The 20,954-nt window shown below is 43.9% G+C and overlaps 1 protein-coding gene across 1 annotated transcript in view; it reads left to right on the forward strand.

Moving 5' to 3' along the window:
* The window catches only part of magi3b (membrane associated guanylate kinase, WW and PDZ domain containing 3b), a 118,321-nt gene that overhangs the window by 83,312 nt on the left and 14,055 nt on the right, over window positions 1-20,954 (forward strand). The window contains exons 3-9 of the mRNA XM_076096758.1: window positions 3,237-3,356; window positions 8,627-8,833; window positions 10,683-10,851; window positions 13,814-13,893; window positions 14,736-14,793; window positions 15,886-15,992; window positions 20,707-20,898. Coding sequence (XP_075952873.1) covers window positions 3,237-3,356; window positions 8,627-8,833; window positions 10,683-10,851; window positions 13,814-13,893; window positions 14,736-14,793; window positions 15,886-15,992; window positions 20,707-20,898 — 933 coding nt within the window. The remainder of the gene's footprint in view (window positions 1-3,236; window positions 3,357-8,626; window positions 8,834-10,682; window positions 10,852-13,813; window positions 13,894-14,735; window positions 14,794-15,885; window positions 15,993-20,706; window positions 20,899-20,954) is intronic.

The following is a 20,954-nucleotide window of genomic DNA, read 5'->3' on the forward strand; positions in this document are numbered from 1 at the left end:
TCTTGTCCTCATGGTCCGTCTTCTCCCTCTCTTCCTCAGTTGGCTAATATTAGATTTTAAGATAATGGTAGAAGATTCATGTGTGAAGTCGTTGTGTGTTTCTTGTTAAATGTTAGTAGCTGTGCTCTGTTATTACAACATAACAACAGCAGACTAAGCCACATGGCAGAGCCCTCGGTATCTTAAAAGCGAACACTTCACAAAAGGACCAAAAGACTTTGACTTTGTAATGATCCTCCTTCCTCTCTCTCATTCCCCATGTCTTTCTCGCCATTTCAACAGCAAAGTCCCAACATTAAACTATGCACGGAATCACCATGTTAAATTTATGGCCTGCCATTTCTGACTGACTACCTGTGATGTTCCCATCGTGACATCCTCTCAGCCCAGACGGTTCGAAAAATAGGTCTCAGCGGTGCACGGGCTTGAGACCTTGTAAGACTGAAGTGACAATTTGTTTCAGTCCAGGATAGACGGACACACATGGCTGTGACCACTGTGCGTGGCCATGAAATTAAAGGAATAGTGTGACATTTGGGGAAATATGCTTGTTTGTGTTCTTGCCAAGAGTTTGCTTAGGGGAAATTTTCCGTTTGCCCGGTAAATACAAAGTAACAGCCAACAAACAGCTGGTTTGCTCAGCTTAGAATAACGACTGGAAACAGGTAAACCGGCTTTCTCCAAAGGGTGAAAAATGATATCTCAACCTGTGCAAAATTGGAGAAAATGGAAAAATAACGGTGTATAATTAAACGGTGGGTTATATGCAGGACTATTTCTTTGCACAAAGTGACTTGCTGGATTCTTGACGTCATTGTCCTTTCTGCATTTTGGATTTTGCTGAGATTTAACAAACAAGATAACATGTTAATTAGTGAGCTTTAGAGGTGCTGGCGGGCAGATTTTGTCCTGTTTCCGGTCTTTACACTGAGCTGAGCACACTTGATGCCGGCTGTAGCTACAGACTTACTGTCCAGAGACACGAGAGCGGTATCGATCCACCGATCTAACTCTTGGCAAGAAAGCGATTCGATCATTTCCCCAAATGTCTAAATATTCCAAATGCTGTAACATCTGCACAATACAAATGATATATTAACCAATATGTATAACTTTGTATCCTGACACCAATGCTTCTATGGTAAAGCCTTTCTAACACATCACCTCTTGTCTGGTTTAATTAACTGCAGTGCATCGACTGCTCCCTTTTCCAACATACACTGAGCATTTTGTTTGAAGGAGCAGTCTCCAGCAGTTTATTTGAAGGCCTATATTTAAAGTGCCACCGCCTGTATTTGGAAGGATGGTGCGACAGCATGTTTCAAATTTCTGCTGCTTTCAGTCAGATGTCCCCTCAAAGCTCAGCAAGCCCTCATTATATTGTCAGCGACTGATCCCCAATAGGAGGCTTATGGTATACATCAGTGTGACATTTGGGATGATGGTTTGGGGAGATATTTGGCAGGTACATAACTGTGGCTCAAGTAATTGGGCTACAGGGGACATTTTTGAGTGACCAAAGCCAGTGCGGGCAGGCAAACAAGTTGGTAATGAGAAGCAGCAGAGGCTGGCATTCTCACACACGATGCAATGTCAAACTGCTGAAAGTGCGGTGTGATATCAAGGCGCACTGTGGAAGGAAGCTTCTCTGATGTATTTTTTGCTTCTTTTTCAAACTGCTTTTACTCCGCTGCTCGGGTGCAGAGAGAAGGCTGTCGCCGTCCAATTAGCGAGGAAATATGAGAGCGGAAAAACAAAAGGGGACGGCAACATAAAGTGACTTAATAGGCCGTTCGGCCACCACAGGCTGTATACAGCGGCTTCGCTGCAAATTGCCGCAGGCAATACAAGTGACAAGAAGTTACTCAGGGTATGCAACAACATATTTCGATGAAATCCCATTGTAGTTGTACTAGAATATGCTGTTTAAGGTTTCAATGCAACAAATGCCATTGAACGAATTAGCAAATTTGTAATGTATAGTCACATCACAGCGGCTGTTTGCAGGTACAGTGAGGGTCAAATTGCGTGAAAAATTATTAAACTCTGACCCTGATCCATCTCCTTCTGACTCATCTCATCTCATCCCTGCTGCAGGGCTCCTCCGTGTGCCCTGATCTCCCCTGACACTGAAGTCAGGTTGATTTGAAGTTTGTTTTTTTAATCGACCGGTGGCCTGCGCTGGTGTTTCTCAGCCTCCCTCCCGCCCTCATGACCACTGTCCTCCCCACGACCCTGAAAAGGATTCACCGGCAGAGTGAGGGAGTGAATCTGTCCCATAACCACGGGCGGCAGTACATTTAGGTGACAGACATCGCCGTGCAATGTAGCTCCGATGAGGTTCTCGCTGTGCGCTTTGTTCAGCCTTCCATGTAATAAATAACTGCTGCCCTGGCTCCTGTTCAGCCGAGGTTATTTCTATGGACTTCGCAAGTTTGGTGGCACGCCACTTAATTAGCCCTGAGTGCAATAATAGAACAGTCCTACTTATTTATTCATGGTATATGGTTTACATAATCCTCATGCTAATGTAATCATTTGGTGTCCATTTGCGCCTTGTGGATATTAATTCGGGTGGGGGGGGGGGGGGGGCTTCCATCAGTGTTTAAATAGACTGTGGCGTCACCACAGGAGCAAAATCTGTACAGAATGTGTAATTTGCATTGACGGTGCCCTCTGTGACAGTGAACCTAAGCCACTCCTGGAGGTGACACAACCTATCGCTTTGATCGTTTTTCACCTCCACAGTTTACTCGGCTGCTTTCTTCATTTCAGCCGTAGCCAGTAGATACATCAAGATGCCCCCCAATAACGACGTGTAGCTGCAGTTACTCATGGAGGATTAAATGAATACCGCCGCAGGCCCTCATCAATTATCCATCTTTCACACGATGGCACCAAGGTCTTTTGGGGTTTTCGTTCCAAAATGAGATATCCACTCTTTCTGGGAAAGCCTTGCACAGATCACAAAAACACTGTTACAAAACTGGATCTTCTGCATCTCATGAATCGTGAACGAGGAAGGTCAGTTGAAGATCTTCTTCAAAAAAACATGAAACATTATAGAGCTGGAGCTGGATGAGAGGTGTCTCGGGTCAGGGTCAAGGCTTTGACGCAACAAAAGCAGAATACAACCAAAGTCATAACGTGTCGCATGATGTAACGTCATCGTCCCAAAGCACTTATATCTCTTACCTAAAACATGCCGTGCATTTTATTTTTGTTTATTTTTCCAGGTACGACACGGATTCCCCGAGACACGGAGGTGCCAGGAGTGGACTACAACTTCATCAGTGTTGGAGACTTCCGGATCCTGGAGGAGAGTGGACTTCTACTGGAGAGCGGGACTTACGATGGTTAGTATCACCTCGGTGTTAACAATATGAGAAATCTGCACGTGTGTGGCCGCATGCATTCATGTGCGCCATTCACACTGACAGCTCCCCATAATGGAGTGACTGTGAGCTTGATGTTCACAGTCGGTGTGAGTTACAGCCTGCCCAGAGAAACGTGACAAGCAGGAAGAAATGCATTGATCAGTGAGACATGATTAAAGACTCGTTGGAAGTGACTGTCAGATTAGCAGCGATACTTCAGATGAACTCCACTGTTCTGTTCCTCCACGCTCTCTGTGGAACGAGCCGCTGAAGTATGCAGATTTTATATTTAAATATAACTGGATTTACTGTGGAAATGAGGACGTGGTTGTAACTAAGCCTTACATTTACCAAAGAGTACACCTAAACAGTGCTAAACAGTGAATTAAAGAGCCTTAGCCACCATTGTAGACACATGTTGTGTGTAGGCCCAACATTAAACACATACGCGCATGTTGGCAACGGAAGTGGCGTTTTTCCCTCAGCCATCCATAAACATTGAATTAAAACTGTTAACAGCATTAAATGTCTGGTTGTTGCATGTTTGGTTGTCAGAATCGATATTCCAACAGCAGACTCAAGTTATACAGAATTTAGAGCAACAGGTGTTTCAGTTTAACGAGTGACCGTGTTAACTGTTGACTTTCAGCCGAATGCGGCCGTGGTCGCTTGCAGTTACTTCCGTAAATGGTGGGCGTAGATTGTAAACATAAATGAGTTTGTATTTACAATTGACTTTTACGAGGAGACTTATATGTTCTGAGAGTCACCCGTTAACACGGTCACTCGTTAAGCCGAAACACCAGCTGTGTCCATAGCTTTAAGCTATTAAACGCGTTGACTAGATATTCATATATGTATTGTATTGTATATGTATGCTTGCGCTTGTTTGTAATTGAGGTTTTTTATGTGCCCATGCGTTTGTGTCTTTTCCCGTTCTTGACAATATACAGTCGACCACAATAGAGTCTGAGCACGCAAGTGACTGGACCCGGTGTGACCTTATGTAAACTAGTCAAATCTGCCTCCCCTTTTTGCCCACCTTCCTCCTCTCACAGACACGACCAGTAAGCTCAGTTTCATCACAATCAAAATTCAAAGCTTTCAAAAGCATTAAAAAAAAAAACGTCTCTTTACTCTTTAAAAACACCTTTAATATACGTTCATTTGAACTGCACCTGGCGACAGTAAACATGTCAGTGCCGACTGATAGTTTACAACAAGTAGACAAGCCCAGTCATGTTGTTTCCAGTAGGAAGTTTACACAAGGAGGGATCTTTCAGCTTGGCGAACAGCTGAAGGGCCAAGGATTTACCATTTCTAACACCTTAGACTACAATGAAGCATAAGCACTTGCCGTGCATTTAAAGGTCTTGGAAAGTCAGACGGTCGCAGTGTATTTGTGTCATGAGGGGATTGGAGCGGGGGATTTCTCGCACATTGCGCAATGATTATAGCAATAACATGATAATCTTCCTCTCTCTTTAAGCTCGTTCTTTCTTACTGCAAATCCAGGCTGCTGTGAAATAGGAGGGGGATTTTTCTTAAATGCTTGATGGGCAACCTCTTGTCGCCTCAATGGACCTTCCCTGCGCCATTCACTCGTTCCCATTCAGCCGCATCTCGTACTTCCTATATGGATGGAGAATTAAAAGATAAAGTCAAATCCTCATCCAGTGAGAAAGCGCCTTATGTGTGAGAGTCGCTTCTTACGGGTGTGCACAAGTGTGTGTTTGTAGAAGTTTGTGTATGTGCATTCGTGGACCGCGAAGTGCAAATTCTAACTTGTTGAGGCAGGTTCTTCCAACGGTCTCTGATCCCTGATAAGGTGCCAGTCCCCCGTCCCCCCCACCCCTTGTCCTTGTAGCACAGTGCCAGCAATGACATTAAAACACACACACACACAAACTGTATGAGTATGCACTTGCGCAGAGAACAGATCTAAGAACTCGAAGATCAGCTTTCAGGAGCAGCCAAATCGCCCACGAGCTGTCCTTCATCTGTGAGCTGAAGCCAGGTGGGATTTACACCTTCATAAAGAGGTTGACCGTGGGGAGAGCAAACTGAGGAAGAGCACATAATAAAGAGAGAGAAAGGGTTGATATAGAGGCATGCTCCCGGTGGAACCCCCCCCCCCCCCCCCCCCCCCCCTCCTCCTCTTGCAAGGGAAGCAGGACTGGCTGCCTGCAGATGTGTGGATTAGCTTCTCAAAAGCTGGAAGGTTTGAGCATACGATCCCCGAGAGAGAATTGAACACTCGGATAGTGACTGCCCTCCCCCCCAATTCCTCCTCTCTTCCTCTAAAAGCCAGTCAGCACCAACGGCTGCCGTGGCAGAGGGGTTGATCTCTCAGCAGCACAGTGAAGGAAGTAATTGGATCGAGGACTGAGATTTACTCCATTTGGTTGTGGTTGAAGCGCAGCCTCGCTAATTTCTTTGAAAAAGAGGAAGATAAACAAGGACAACCATTCTCTTGTAATAGGTCACATGGGTTGCATTTCTTCTGTGAAGAGCTCCTGAATTAGCTTCAGTTTAAAAGCGAACAGTAAGCGAGTTTCACTCAAGGTACTGCGCTAATGGTATTCTTAGCTAATCATAATGGGCTCGCTAATAGTCCCAAATGACTTCGTCTGAATGCTCGTTATGTTAATGGTTCATGTGTAACGTTTTTTTTTTTTCCCTCTACCTAGAAAATATTTCATGGGAGTCATTTAACGCATTGTACACATAATGTCAACTTAAACACCCTCTCCTTATCAATCATCCTGCCATCCATGACCACGTTGATCTCTCAGGAAGAGCTGATCGGAGGTCGGGACACAACTCGCATAAGCACTAGCCAGGGTTAGACGGTTTTCTGTGGGTCCGGGCTGTTCTATGATTGGTAGTGTACATGCCGGCTGCTTCATGTTGTTCCGGAGGGTCCCGGGTCGCCTGCCAAGCAGACACATCAGCCATCTGCGCCAGGCGCTTGGAGCACATCTTTCTGGGCTCTCAGGTCCCTCCTCAGTCTCGGTGCCTCAGAGGTTCACGTTGGGTCACTCTCTCCGAGCAGAGCAGCCTGGACAAGAACTGAATATCTGAGTGCAGTGAAGTGCAAGACTGGAGAGACAGCTGCCAGGAAAATAAAGTTATGCACGTAGAGGTTTTTTGTTTTTTCCTCTCTGGTAAATGACATCTCTAATCTGCTAACAAGGGAATGCAAAATTCTGCCAAATCGAGATCCACGTCGAAATCTGTTGTTTTGGGATCCCCATCGTGATAATGAGTCTGATTTTAACGAGGAAGGGAAACAGACCTGGAGATTAAATTGAATGTGAGTGGGAGTGCAGTACTCATGCATGAGTGGCAATGTGTGGTGTGCTGGGTGGATGGTCTGTGTGTCAGTCTCTGGGACCGCGTAGCTGTCTGTTTCGTGATCTTGGCAAGATGAAAGCGTGCTGGTGACCTTGGGTAGCTCATGCATAGTGCCCTTGACAACAGGAGTTCTTGTCATCACCGGCAGAGGATTTCCCCACCATGAAATTGCTCGCACGCAAGTTCTTCCTGGCTCATGAACCCCGTTGCGAGACGCGAGGATCACAAGTAACGTCGGACAAGCTCCCCTGCTCATCAGCTTATGAGGCCTCCCTCCGTCTATAGTGGCAAATGGCGTCACAAATCTTCACCGATGCGCTGCTTTCACAGACCTCCGTATCTGCGACACACATTTATCAGGGGCCAAGAGACACGTTTGTAAGTAATTAATCACAGACGGAGCGTCTGGCTGATGAATGGCAGCGTGCGGCAGGAGACAGGCGGGGGATTAGCCAGCAGACCCAATCTCTCCTCGCTATCGTGGTGCCACCCCTGTTAATGAAGCCATCTTTGACAAATGCGGATGAGTGTCGCTTAGTAAACACAGCGAGTCGAGCGACAAGGAGGGAGGGGCCGGCTTTCATCCAGCCTCCTCAACCTTCCCGCTGCTTTGAGGAAGCTGAGCGTAGCTGCATTAACCCAGTATGCTGTGCATTGTAGTTGGCAAGCTTGAGGAGAAGAGGCAGCACTTCGAGATGGGCTCCCTAATCAGAGGAGACCGTTGTGGTGGTACGGTATGGTGCCGTAAAGCTGTGGTGCGTTCCTCGGAGCCCTCTGTTCCTCCCAGCATGCACGGCGTTTTCAGCTTTGCCTCTTTGTACCAAGCTATAAAAAGATCTGGAGTTGATGAATGTTGCTCTTACAGTACAGCATCTGCATGTTCATGCTTAAGTACATCTAAGGTTCATAATACTATGGTCCAATGGAATGGAGTTTAGGCTAATTACATTTCTGAAAACCCCTATTTCCCAGCAGCATCTCTCCCTGTTGTTTAATTAATCTCATTGTAAATCCTGATTTAGCAGAGCAGGCTCACTCTTATATCATCACTTATTGTAAGAACTGAGTAAATATTTGACCCGACTAATGAATTGGCAAATAATATATTTGATATCATTGCGTGAAGACATCTGACAGAGAGAGCAGCATTTAGCGAACACATAATTGTAAAAAATGGCAGGGATGTAAATCAGTATGCTCATTATTTATAATCCTAATGGAGGTTGAATAATTACTTATTCCACACCTAAATTGAGTTCCACATACTGCTCACCAGCCATACATTGATGGATCACCCCGTGAGCTAAATTAGCAAATCATTTAACAAAGTTTTGCACTCGTACGGAGTGCACTGAATATTTATAATCCGTAACACAAGGTTTTTTCTTCATTAGGGAAAAAAAAGAGCAAGCTGAGATTTAGATAATTGCTGTATTCAATGATCAGTGTAATTAGTTGCTGGCAAACTCCAAGTGAAGGAATTTTAATGTTACATGAGTCATGACAGCCCTGTGGTGCAGTTATCGAGGGAAAACAAAGCAGGGGGTTCAGAGACGTGGAAATTGTGCGGAGGAAGAAGACCTCTGAAACGTGTGAGAAGTCGACCTCGTGTGCTGGCGTGTGACATATAGGGAACTCGTTTTTTGAACCTGATTGAAATCAGAGGAATTGGAGTGATGTTGACATGGTGGATGATCTCTCTGCTTCCCTCACATGACATATATACGGTTCATGGCACACTACTGCACGTTTTTCGTTCATACTGGTCTGCATTCTAGCTGCCTTTTCCGCGGCTGCTTAACTGTTTGCGGTTGCACTATTTTATGAGTACGTCTCTCTCATTCTCCTCCTCCTCCTCCTCCTTCTGCTCCTCCCATCTTTTACTCTGAAAGGTAACTACTACGGGACCCCGAAGCCGCCGGCAGAGCCCAACCTGGTGCAGCCGGACCTGGTGGATCAGGTGCTGTTTGATGAAGACTACGGTGGCGAGGGCCCCAGGAAACGCACCACCTCAGTCAGTAAGATGGACAGGAAGGACAGCGCGGTCCCTGAGGAGGAAGACGATGATGAGAGGCCACCGCTGGTCAATGGACTGCCTGGTCAGTGAACGTCAAAGCACAGAATGTCATGTTAAATAATGGAGATTCCGACCGTACTCTGTTTGTCCTTTGGTTGTGGGATTGCCATGTTAGGTCGCTGTCACTGTCTGCTGAGACAGTTTGATGAGACATGAAGACTTTGCCTGGTTGCAGATTGTTTACCGTTTGATGGGCCCAGTGGGTGTTTGAGGAAACTACAGTACTGTCACATAAAACGGCATTAATAGATTCCCCTCCTGGGCAGCTTGATCATCCCTCTTAAGCTCTCGTCCCATCCCCTTCTCGTTCGTTTGTCATTCAAGGTTGTAGTGTTTTTGCACACCCAGATCAAATTTTGAACTACCGGTGCAAACTCTGTTTGAGAACTGACTTGAAAAATTTGACCTGACAAAACCTGGATACGCTGGCGATGCCGTCACTATTTGTTACCTTCTACTACGTCAAGCAGGACATCCTCCTCAGCTCTTTGAGGAACAAATCTGTCCTCTGATGCTCACGAGGAGAACGGCGCTTGCATCAGAAATGGGTTACATACTGTGCGCCATACCCGGGTATTGACAGCGAGAGAGTTGGAGTTAACGGGGAGGCAAGTCCGAGCTGAAAATGGTGTTTTTATTTCCAGAATGAAACATTGTTTTGACAGTCACGGCTCAAACACTGCTTGCTCAGCTGTACAAAGGATTCACATAAATCCAAAGTCTGTTTACCCAAACGCTCTGTCAGATTGAAATCAAACAGAGAATGATGCCCAAACATCCAGGAGTTCTTTTTATGGAAAGAAACCAGTCACAAATGACTGCCCGTAGCTGTTGCAGAGTGGTCTCAGACCAGCCATAGATGGGCAGAGTTATGCTCGAATGAAAAAAGAGGTTAATGGAAAATGTGAGCTCTAAATCTCTCAACTCTTGACTGCAGCTTTGCCCCGTCTTTTCTCGGACTGTCCTTATCATAACCCCCCCCCCCCCCCCCACCACCACCACCACCACCATTGCCCCTCTCCCCAGCAGTCCCTCTTTACGTGTATCGCTGAGTGGGCCCTCACCCCGCCGTGAACCGGGTGACCTCAGCTCTCCTTCAGGCTCTGCCCTCCGACTGGTTCTCCAAGTGTTTACTTGGCTCTTCAAACACATGTGCCTTCAATCTGTGCGTTTGTGCCTTTTAAATCAATTATAAAGTGTGTGCTTCTGATCAGAGAGGCAAAAAGAAAAAAAGCGTTTTGGATGCTGCAAATGGGACTCTGTGTTTGGATTTTCAGCAATTATTTATTCAATCTAAAATTCACCCAGAAACGTGGCATGCAAAACATCTTTCAGCATCATCCTCTGTTGTGAGGAGGTTAGCGCTGCACAAAAGAACGGGATGAAAATAACTCGCGTTTCATCCCTTTATACCCGTCTTTTGAGGGAAGGTGTGAAATGCTAAGTGAATTAGGAGAGCCTTTGTTGTATGTTTCATGTTCATTGTCGACCAGGTTCTCATTAATGGGTGGCTGTACAAAAGCAACAGTGTATAAGTGAAGAGCAGCAGTACAGTGTTATCATACAGAAATGTCCTTAGGCTCAAATGGCTCTTTCTAATGTGAGTCCATGCCTCTGTCGTTGCAACCCTCAGGGAGTGTACGTGTACATATGCATAAGCATTAACACTGTGTGCACATGCAAATGCAAAAACAGCCCTTTGGCGAACACACACCATCACATGCAAATCCTATGAGCGACACAGCTCTTCCTTCACTCCCCTACAGCACGAATGAAAACAGGAGGGCAGAGGTGTTCCTGCAGGCTAACCATCCACTCTGCTCGGTTTTCTCCCTCTTTTTCCTCTTATCTCTCTCTCTCTCTCTATAAAGAGCACAAAGAGGGGGCAGACTGGAGAAAAGCAGTCCCCAGCTACAACCAGTCCAGCAGCTCCATGGACTTCCGCACATGGAGCTCTCTGCCCCGCGATGACAGCCTGGAGCCCCTGCCCCTTAACTGGGAGATGGCTTACACTGAGACCGGCATGGTCTACTTCATAGAGTAAGTGACAGACACAACACACGGGTCGTGAGACCATTTGGTGCAGAAACAATTAGTCAACTGACCAATTGATAAACATCAATTGTAATTTATCACTATTTTTAGTGAGCATTTAATTCATTTAGATGCCAGACGTTTGAAGGTTCCATCCTCTTCCAATATGAGGATTCACCGTTTTGTACCTAAGAAACTGGCTACTGAGGGAAAAGTATACATCAGGCAATATTTAGTATTTTCTTATTTCAAACAAATGCCATTAAAGGGAAGATTTTTTTCTTTTAAGAATACAGACTGTTGTAAAATATGTGACAACACAGCCTAACTCTAAAACTCTAAAAGTGGGCAAAGTGGTGGATTGTCGGTGGAGTTGAGGCGGGCCCAAGTGTGGTGGTATGGAGACCGCTAGCAGCTAGCGACCTGGTACTAGCGACCACCCACCTGTCACTCAAAGCAGCCGTGTCAATATTTAAACGTTATATAAAAATTCATCCCCCCGGGGAATGGGGAGATCAGCCATAGAGAACAAACTGTTTTATGTGTACCAGGCTGTAAACATGTTTATTTCTGCGGCATTTTAACATGGGGATGTATGAAGATTGACTCACGTTTTGGAGCCAGGCTCAAGTGGCCATTTGAGGAACAGCAGTTTGGGGCACTTCCGTGATGGCTTCGTCTCTCATCTGGAGGTTGCCACTCTACTACATCCCTCTCAGCTAGATAAAGATAAGGTTGAAAATCAGCAATTGTTTACCTTTAAAAGACCTCAACGATTAATTGATTCTAACATGAATTGTCTGTTAAGCTGTTGCCAAAATCTACCTCAACATACTCCAGTTAGAGTAAAGCTATGTAAGAGAAATGAGTTAGCCCTTTCTTTGATAAATCAAAGTTGATTACAATAGCAGAAATATAGAATGACAGAAGCCGTAACAGTAAGATGAGGCTTCAGGTATATATATATATATATATATATATATATATGTTATTAGCTGGATCAGGTGTAACACAGTGTGTATGCCGGCTGATGAAGAAGGGAATTTAGGTCAACTGACGACTAGGGTGTTGTAAACCATGTCATCTTACAACTGCAGCGGGGTATGTTGTAAGATGTGATGTTAAAAATGGATGTGTTGTTTGTACAGCTGATGTAAAACAGCATTTTATTTACTGCTGTCTGCTTTATGCATAATGAAACACAGATGAATGTTTCTGTTAGTATCAAATCAGTACTGTTAGGCTTGATCCTGGGTGTGTAATGATGGGTTTGTGATCTGCATGTGACATCATTTACTCATTGCTGAGTGATTAAGAAATAGCAGCTCATCAACAACACGTTCGGGCAAAGAAGGAGTGACACGAGCACAAAGAGGGCCCACAGTTGTGAAGTTGCGACATCTGTTTGGAACAGTGTCTACCTACTTCTGACTGAATGTAGACAAACACCACATATCCCATCACCCCAGACTCTAAACTGTATCATTGCAACATTTTGGGAAGTGAAATATGAATACAGTAAAACATAAAACTTCCCAAGTTCAACTGACCCCCCGACCCGACTCTCTCTTTTTGGACTAACTTCAACAATTTTCATATTTGACCTGGAATATTTTTTCCTTCATTCCAAATATGACAAGTTAATAGAAAATGTTGATAATAAAGAAAAGTGGAATACACATGATTTGGAGGGAAAAACACAGCACAGTGGATTTCAATGGGCGTCACTTCATCATACAAAAGGCCTCAATCACTGAGTCATGAGTAAAGTCATCATTTGTGCCAATATACAGTGTTTATATACTGTATATGTGTATATGGGTTAAGGTTAAGGGGTTAAACCTATACAGTGTATATACATATATACATATATATATATATATATATATATATATATATACTGTAAAGGGTTAGTGTTATTAGTAGCACCTCTTCAACTGCTCATTAACGCAAATATCTAATCAGCCAATCACGTGACACCAATTTAAGTAAGGCATGTAGACATGGTCAAAATGATCTGCTGAAGAGAGGTGATTGAAGGGACTTTGAACGTGTCTTTGAGTATTTTTTGAAACAGCTGATCTACTGGAAAGACACATTGATTTGCTCTCATTTTATTGTGCCGCATTAAACGGTTTCATGTCAATAATAATAATAATTTTTAAGATACACTTTTTGACATCAGTTAATCATCAGTGCCTAATCAGCTATGGACTTTGTTAAAATGAAAATGGGGATATTTGTAAGCGCTATAAGAGCTGCTCACGTTTTGACAAAATCGTTCAATATATACTGTGTATATATATACTTTCTTGAGCAGAGGCTTGTTAAAGACAGTTTAGACAGGAAAAAAACATTCTACATCAATACCCTTGGGTTTCAGAAGGAATCAGAAACGGTTTAATGCCAAGGCAAGGCTATTTGCACATAGAAGGAATTTGACTTACTGGTGCATAACAATAAACACATTGACTGTCATAGCTAACATGAAGACCAATCAATACTTTGATTTTACAACAATCGGGTCAACAAGCCTTTCTCAGAGGTTGGTATAATATATGTGTTGGTGCACTCAGTGTTGAGCCAGCATGTGTCCATGCAAGCCTGTGTGTGTTATTCATATTTGGCTCAAAGCCATTTGTCTCTGGAGATATCAGAATACCATTGTGCTTTTCCTCCTGATTACACACCCCAGTTGTTCAACACATTTGAGGGTAAACGAGTTTGTCGGGTTTCTCATTCAGAGTTGTTTTTTTTCTCCACTCTGAGAACGCCGCCTAACCATAAACACGCTAATGTGACAGCTGAACGTAAACCAATGGATCAGATGTGTGTCGATGGATCCAGTGACTCTTGTGCAACAAAGCATGTCACAGAGGAGAATCCGGTTGTCAGGGCACATCCTGTTACAGGCCTCAGCAGCGGTCTTCGTTGTTGATATTTACCGGCTGCTGTTTGTGTTCCGCAGTCACAATACCAAGACGACCACGTGGTTGGACCCCCGCTTGGCGAAGAAGGCGAAGCCCCCTGAGAAGTGCGAGGATGGAGGTATGTAGGCTGCACTACTCAGCTGGTGTACTCAAGCATGCAGTCATTCCATTAACTGCTGCACATGTATTTACACGGGGGCATACCTCGATTGTCTCTGCCCACCATTACGTGATCTATCACTTCACACATTCAATCAAATAACCAACCAGGGTAAAAGTGCAGGACTTTGTCTTTGAATTGACATGTAACCTAGGAGTAGCCCTCAGCTTCATAGTCACATGACCTATTTTACCTGGAGCCATGGTCTACTTTGAGGAATCCCAGCCGTGCCTCCGTATCCCCAGGATGTTAATGTGGGCTTGAGTGCAGGCAGAGACAGAGAGTAGCCTCGGCTGAAAGAGTAAGACCCTTCCAGACGGGTTTTAATGGATTTTTACAGAATGCTAGTTGGTGTGTTGCTTCTGAAAAGCTACTCCAAAGCTCTCTCGTGCGTGAAGAGCTCTTCTCTCTCTCTCTCTCTCTCTCTCTCTCTCTCTCTCTCTCTCTCTCTCTCTCTCTCTCCTTTCTCTCCCTCCGCCTGATATGTTCATCGGGGCATGACGTACATCGGCCATTCCAGCCGGCCTGCTTGTTGAAACCACAGAAATGTTCACAAAATCATTGTAGGCTCATTTTCACGGCTACTTTCTTATGCTAGATGTCCCAGTCAGGGGGAAAATAACTACACTGGTAACCACTGCTGCACCTCTCCACTATGTTAAATGCTTTCCAATGCCCAGATGATTGTCTACTAAACATCGTGCCTCGTCTTCCTCTTCTGTCTTCCATAATGTCGTCTTAATGCATGCTCCCTGTCTTTCTACATCTCTACTTAACACAACGCTGTTCTCTGTTTGCAGAGTTACCCTACGGCTGGGAGGAAATTGACGACCCGCAGTACGGCACATACTACGTCGAGTAAGTTTTATTGATTTATTAGTGTATGTATTTTCAAAGCACTCCAGCTGCCATTATCACAAATAGTGCAAATTGTTCTATCCCACTTGCTCCTCGCAGATGCACATAACACACAAACGCATTTCACCAGATGGATCAGGAGTGCACATTACACTGTGTACATTCGCAGTGGACCGGCATAAATCAATACCGTCTAAAAATAAACAAATGGATGCAGCACACAGCTCGTGTTGTTGTATCCCGGGTGAGGAGAACAGTTGAAGATTCGGAATCAGGATCTCCCCGTTGTTTATCAGTGGGTGGCAAAATCAAACTCTGCGGGTAACATTGCACCGACCTGATCTCGCTGCGTGCAGGACGCATATATGTCTCTGCATATTGTTTGTGCATTTGTCTGTGTGCAAAATGTGTTTCCACCTCCCCATCAGGAAATCGGTGAAACACGGCCATTGTAACAGCAGTGGAGAGAAGTGGGGGAGACTTTAAACTAGAATAGATGGAGGGAGGCGAGAGGGGGCTGGAAGGAGAGGTAGCAATCTGTTGTGATGAAAAGAAAATGGGAACACTCGCGTTGTTTTATTGCTCAGACTGCAGAAGGATCCCTCCTAGGTATAAGTGACAAGAGAGCGAGCAGCGCTCACTGTTTGGACAAGGAGAGTCAACGGCATATAGATGGAGCTTATAGCTGCCAGTCTTTTAGCTTGAAATGAACTCACGATGATACAATGGCTGTGGTTTGTATGCCAGGGGGACAACAGGCTGTTTACCGTGTTGGAGAGGAACAGGAAGTTGTTGGCATTCGGGGGGGTTCATTTCCTACAATATTAAATTGCTAAAAGCCATAGTTGTTCCCCCACATAAAGAGAATGCAAGGCAGCCTTTACGCTATGTGTGCTGTGTTTATGAATGTATTTATAATGCTGCCACTATAGCATCCCTGTATTAGAAAATCACAGTTCCTTTATAGGAAAGGTGCATGCATAATTAACTGCAAAAAAAAAAATAAAAGAAGTGGAGCAGTAAGCTCAAAAAGTCTGAGGTGCGTGTTGTGTGTTTGTAAGTCTCTTAAATATGAGCCTGTTTTTCTTGCAGCCACATCAACCAGAAAACCCAGTTTGAGAACCCGGTCCTGGAGGCGAAGAAGAAGCTGAGCCAGGAGACGGCTGCGATCCAACAAGCCGCAGCAGCACCTTCCCAAGGTAACAACAACACTGCAGAACCTGTCCCCCACTTCAACTTCCTCTTCATTTGGATTGTTGGGAGAGAGATAAAAGAACTAAAACTTCCAGCATCGCTGCTCCTGTGACCTTTGAAAACAGCATGAGATATTACACTCTGCCTTTTGACGTCTCCCTCCCGGTCGATAAGGCATGCAAGTACATGTATAACTGTAATTACTTCCACCAGCTTTCTGTCTTTCACACTCGTCATTGTCTGTCTGGGTAAAAACACCACCACAAGAAATTCCAGTAAAAGTGAAGTCATCTGAAACTAGAAAAGTGCACTCAGTAGAGTGCAGATCTCCACTTAGGGGCGTCTGCAACGACCACTGCTGTGATGCTTGATGGAATGAATACAACCCACATTTGCCCCCCGTCTAGACATACATACATACCTACATACATACACATACATAGATACATGTATGTATGCAAGACTAGCCATGGACAGAAAGACACCGAAATGCACACGCACACGTACATAATCTCCTGGCAGAGATAATGAAAAAGTATGACTCTATTTGTTCCTGCTGTTTGTATGATCCTTCCTCACTTATGATCATTATTATTTTCTGACCTGGTGTTTACTTCACTATGTCGTATGATATTCAAGAATGGAGGAGGAGGTTTGGCTTCAATATTAACATTTTCACTGAGCTTATTCTGTTTCGGTACTCACTTTAAATCACTCTGGACGTTAGCATGAGTCTAACATGAGTCCTCTCTAGTCATGCACTTATAGTTTAATCACTTTGGCTTATGCTCTGTACTGAGGCCAGCCCTTTCACCTCAGTCAGCGTGCTGTGACAAATCTGTTATCTGGGAATAGAAAGCAGTAGGAGTGTCGTCATTTAATGCACGTTCAGCTGAACGTGTAAACCTTCAAGTAGCCTCAAACAAAATAAACTTTCTTCCCTGGTTCGCTCATACAACACAGGTTTTTGTCAGCTCTGCAGTAGCTGTCTGTTCTTACGATTGACAATCAATTTTTCTCCTGCAATAAACACTATGAATTAAGTATGTTTTTATTACAATGGATGTATGGTAGACTACGGTGCTGCAGTTGTGGAGATAGACAGGCTCGCTGCGCTGGCAGGGTTTCAGGGAGTGCGAGTCGGAATGCAGGGGAGGAGGCCGGCTTTTAGCGGCGCTTGTGGCAACAGCTGGTGGAACAGCACGTCAGAGAGGGCACGCATAATCAGACATTTCTCTGCTCAGGTGTGTGGGGACTGAGGAAACCGCCATCGCGGCCCTGATTACCGAATACGCAACCTAGTGAGCTGCCAGACGATTGCTATAATGAAAGAGTTGACGGTTACACCTCAGGCTATAATTCTGATTTTTACAGTTTTCCAAGATAGATTCCTCGGGAGTTTTTTATTTTTATCAGGGAAATTACTGCTCTTATATATCTGAATGCATGTTGTGAAATCATTCAATAAATGATTAATTCTCACCTAATTTTGAATAAATCTTATTTAGCGATTCTTATTTTCGCAAAAGAACATGGTGACTTGACTTGCATTTTTATTCCAAATAACACTTTTCCCCGATCAAATTAATTAATGGAGAATTATTTATCTATTGAACACTAACGTAATTTATATGAGGTGTTGCTGCAGCTCAACCTACAAAGGAGGCTGTGCTGCGGTGTTTGTCAGCTAGCCAACATAACAGGCGTTGTGCCCACATGTGTTGCTTTGTTCTGATAGGTTGTCTACATTGTGCGTTACTTTCCCTGTTAGTCAAGTCTTGGCCTTGCGACAGCAGTTGCTTTTGAATTCTGATGTTCAAGGTGCATTCCCATTGATGTAGTAAGAAAGATGTCCTCCCAATTATGCTGAATAATGTCTCTGGGGATTTACTACGCAATTGAGTCACACAGGAGGAAAAATCAAAAACCATGGCTGTTTGATGCGGTGGATCTGATGGCTTTGTCTGCCTCTGGCTTTCAAAGTCTGCCCACAGACGTTGGCACAGAGACCTTCCTTGGACTCTCCCACACAAGCACAGGCTCGCACACACCGCTCTCACTTCCTCCTGTCTCATTCGCCCTCCATTACCTCTGTCTGTTTCTCCTCACACAAACACGCAGTCAAATGGTGTTCCCATGTTGAGTTTATGAAGCAATTTTAATGTGATTATGTAAATGAGCTTTGCTTGATCCATGTGACAGTGTGGACATCTGGAGTCCACACTGACTGTGCTAAGTTGCACTCACTTGCTCACAGCCGTCCATGTCTGTGCTGGATGTTTATGACCGCTGAACCAGTTGATAGTGTGAGAGTGGCTGCATTTAAATTCCTCACACACGCCTCTGAAAGGTACCGAGCGTTTTTAAAACTGAAGGAAATGAGAGGTTGTTGCGGTTGCTACTTTCCAGCCAAACTATAGAAAGCCACTGCTGTGATCTTTAAAATTTGATATGGAAATTGGCACAGTCACCATGGTCCAATCCCCGTGTGCGACAGAAGGAGATAAAGGGGTAGAGTTGGAGGAATATATGCAGCTTTATATTTACATACACAGAAGGGTAGTTTTCAGGTGAGGCGTACACATGCAGCACACATTCTATCATGTTCTTATTCTCAACAAATGCCATTGATAGACAAAAAAACAAGAATGAATTGATCCGATCAAGTATTGTGTTTCCCGAGCCTGATATCACTTAATCCTCCGTTGTCCAAAAACTGTTAAAAACACATCAGTAAACTCTAGGTGACATTTTCCTTTATTCCCATGAACACGGACAGTCTAGATTATTTTGAGTTAATCCAACATGCAGCGTCCTGATGGCATTAATACTCACCAATGCACCAATGCAACAATTGTGGCTGAAAAAAGTCCCCAGCACTGTTTGAGCATTTCTATGCTTAATCTGCAGCAGTTTGTTTTAGCCTCTTTAAAAGATAAAACAATGACAATTTTCTTTTACATATTCACATCTTCTGGAGGAATTAATGAATTTGGGAAGACAGACTGAGTCATTGTTGGTTTTGGCCTTTTGATGGGATTTGTTGTCAATAAGAAAAACATAGAATAAGATCACCTTTGTTCTTTTAACTATTACTCTAATTGAGAGAATAGTCTAACCACATCTGTAACTATGGTGGCAGTGGAATTCTGTTCATTTTATGTTTTAAAACGTTTTTAAACCAGGGAGCATTCTTCGGAATTCTTATAACTAAATACATTTATTTATTGTTGACGCACATGACGCACATGTCTATGATGTATAGGTATGATAATGTTTATAATGCATCGTAGACATGGGCGTCATGTGATATTGGCCTCATGGATTTAATGATATCTTTACTTCTTTACTTAAACAATAAGTACGCAAACAACAACCACTTCAGTAACATATAATCACATCATAATCAACAGTGATTATAAATGAAAGAAGACATTATAGAAACATTATAAAATATTACAACAATGGGAATTACGATACATTATGATCCTTGCAAAGAAAAATGTCACTGGGTGACCAACCCTAACCCTAACCCTATTATTAAACACAACCTTCTAAATCATTATAAAATGCTTTATAACGTTATAATGTATTATGAATATCTATGAGTGGTTTCAACTTTAATTATGCAGTGCTATAAGTAGATTATAATGCATTACAAATATGTTTATAATGCATTGTAGACACGGGCGTCATATAAAGTGTTACCGTGATATTTTATGTATTGCCTATTTGTCTTTAAGGTAAGTGTTTTTTTTGTTGTTGCTGCATTTCAATGAACTTTAGATGTAAAGAAACATCTTCTTTAAAGAAAATGATGGACCATTTCTTAAGCTATAATGAAATTTCTGGCATCCCAGAGACAGACCGCCACATCGCATTCTGTCAATATACAGCACAGTTGCCGGGATGTGCATCGTTTGTCACCAGCTGGCTTCAGTTTAAGTGTTTTTGAGTTGAAGCTATAACGCAGTCCAGGCCAGAGTGGGGCAGTGGTGGTGGTGGTGGTGGGGGGGGGGGGGGGGGATGGTGTGTCCATGATCTAAAGTGCTGATACCACAGCAACGCCAGATAGGGACGCTGCTCAGTTTAATTCAGTGTGACCCTGACAGCCGGTTATCTCGCGTGTAGCGTATGCCACAGCCATGCTGCTGGTCCATATTGATGTTGCCACTGACCTTAAGCTGATCCTTACTCAAGTTATAAAAAGTCCACCCTGACAAAACTCCCTTTTTCTGAGCCACTGACTGCAGCAGGAAGGGGATAAGGGAGGACACTGCGCTAAATTGGACACTGTCAGAGGTGTTATGTCACTGTTCTGCTCTATAGTTTTGTATTAGCTGGAAGCACATAACAGTGAAGTAAATTAGCATCTAAAGCTAACATTGTATGTCATTTTATCTGTCTCTTTGTGCTCCTCTCTGCAGGGTTGCACAAAAAGGTCCCTAGTGACAGGTTTATCAAGTTTAGGCATGAACGTCATGCCTGTTAATTGTAAATGACTAATTACTGTTGATCCTCGACACATAATGTGTGTCATCGACATTCAATGGATTTTGCTGCCTTTCAAGAGAGATATGAATCTATTAAACCTATGTCGCTGCGTTTGATGTCGAGCTCTGTTCAGAGATTTCACTTGTGTTTTGATAAAGCTTGTCATTCCCTTACATAACACGCACACACACACATACTTAACACGCATGTGCATTTTGTTCACAGGTAAGGGAGGTGCGTTCGGCTTCACTTCAGACCCCAGCGAACTGAAGGGTGAACTGTACCACACGGCGCTGAAGAAGAGCCCCCAGGGATTTGGATTCACCATCATCGGTGGTGACCGCACTGATGAGTTCCTGCAGGTGAAAAACGTGCTCGGCGACGGCCCTGCCGCCCACGACAACAAGATGGCGTCCGGTGAGCGAAACCTCTGCAGATTTACACGCTCTGCCGAAAGGGCATTCCTGTTCAAA

The sequence above is a fragment of the Anarhichas minor genome, unplaced genomic scaffold (assembly GCF_050575085.1).
Source record: "Anarhichas minor isolate MPS153535 unplaced genomic scaffold, ASM5057508v1 ptg000023l, whole genome shotgun sequence".
NCBI lineage: Eukaryota > Metazoa > Chordata > Actinopteri > Perciformes > Anarhichadidae > Anarhichas > Anarhichas minor.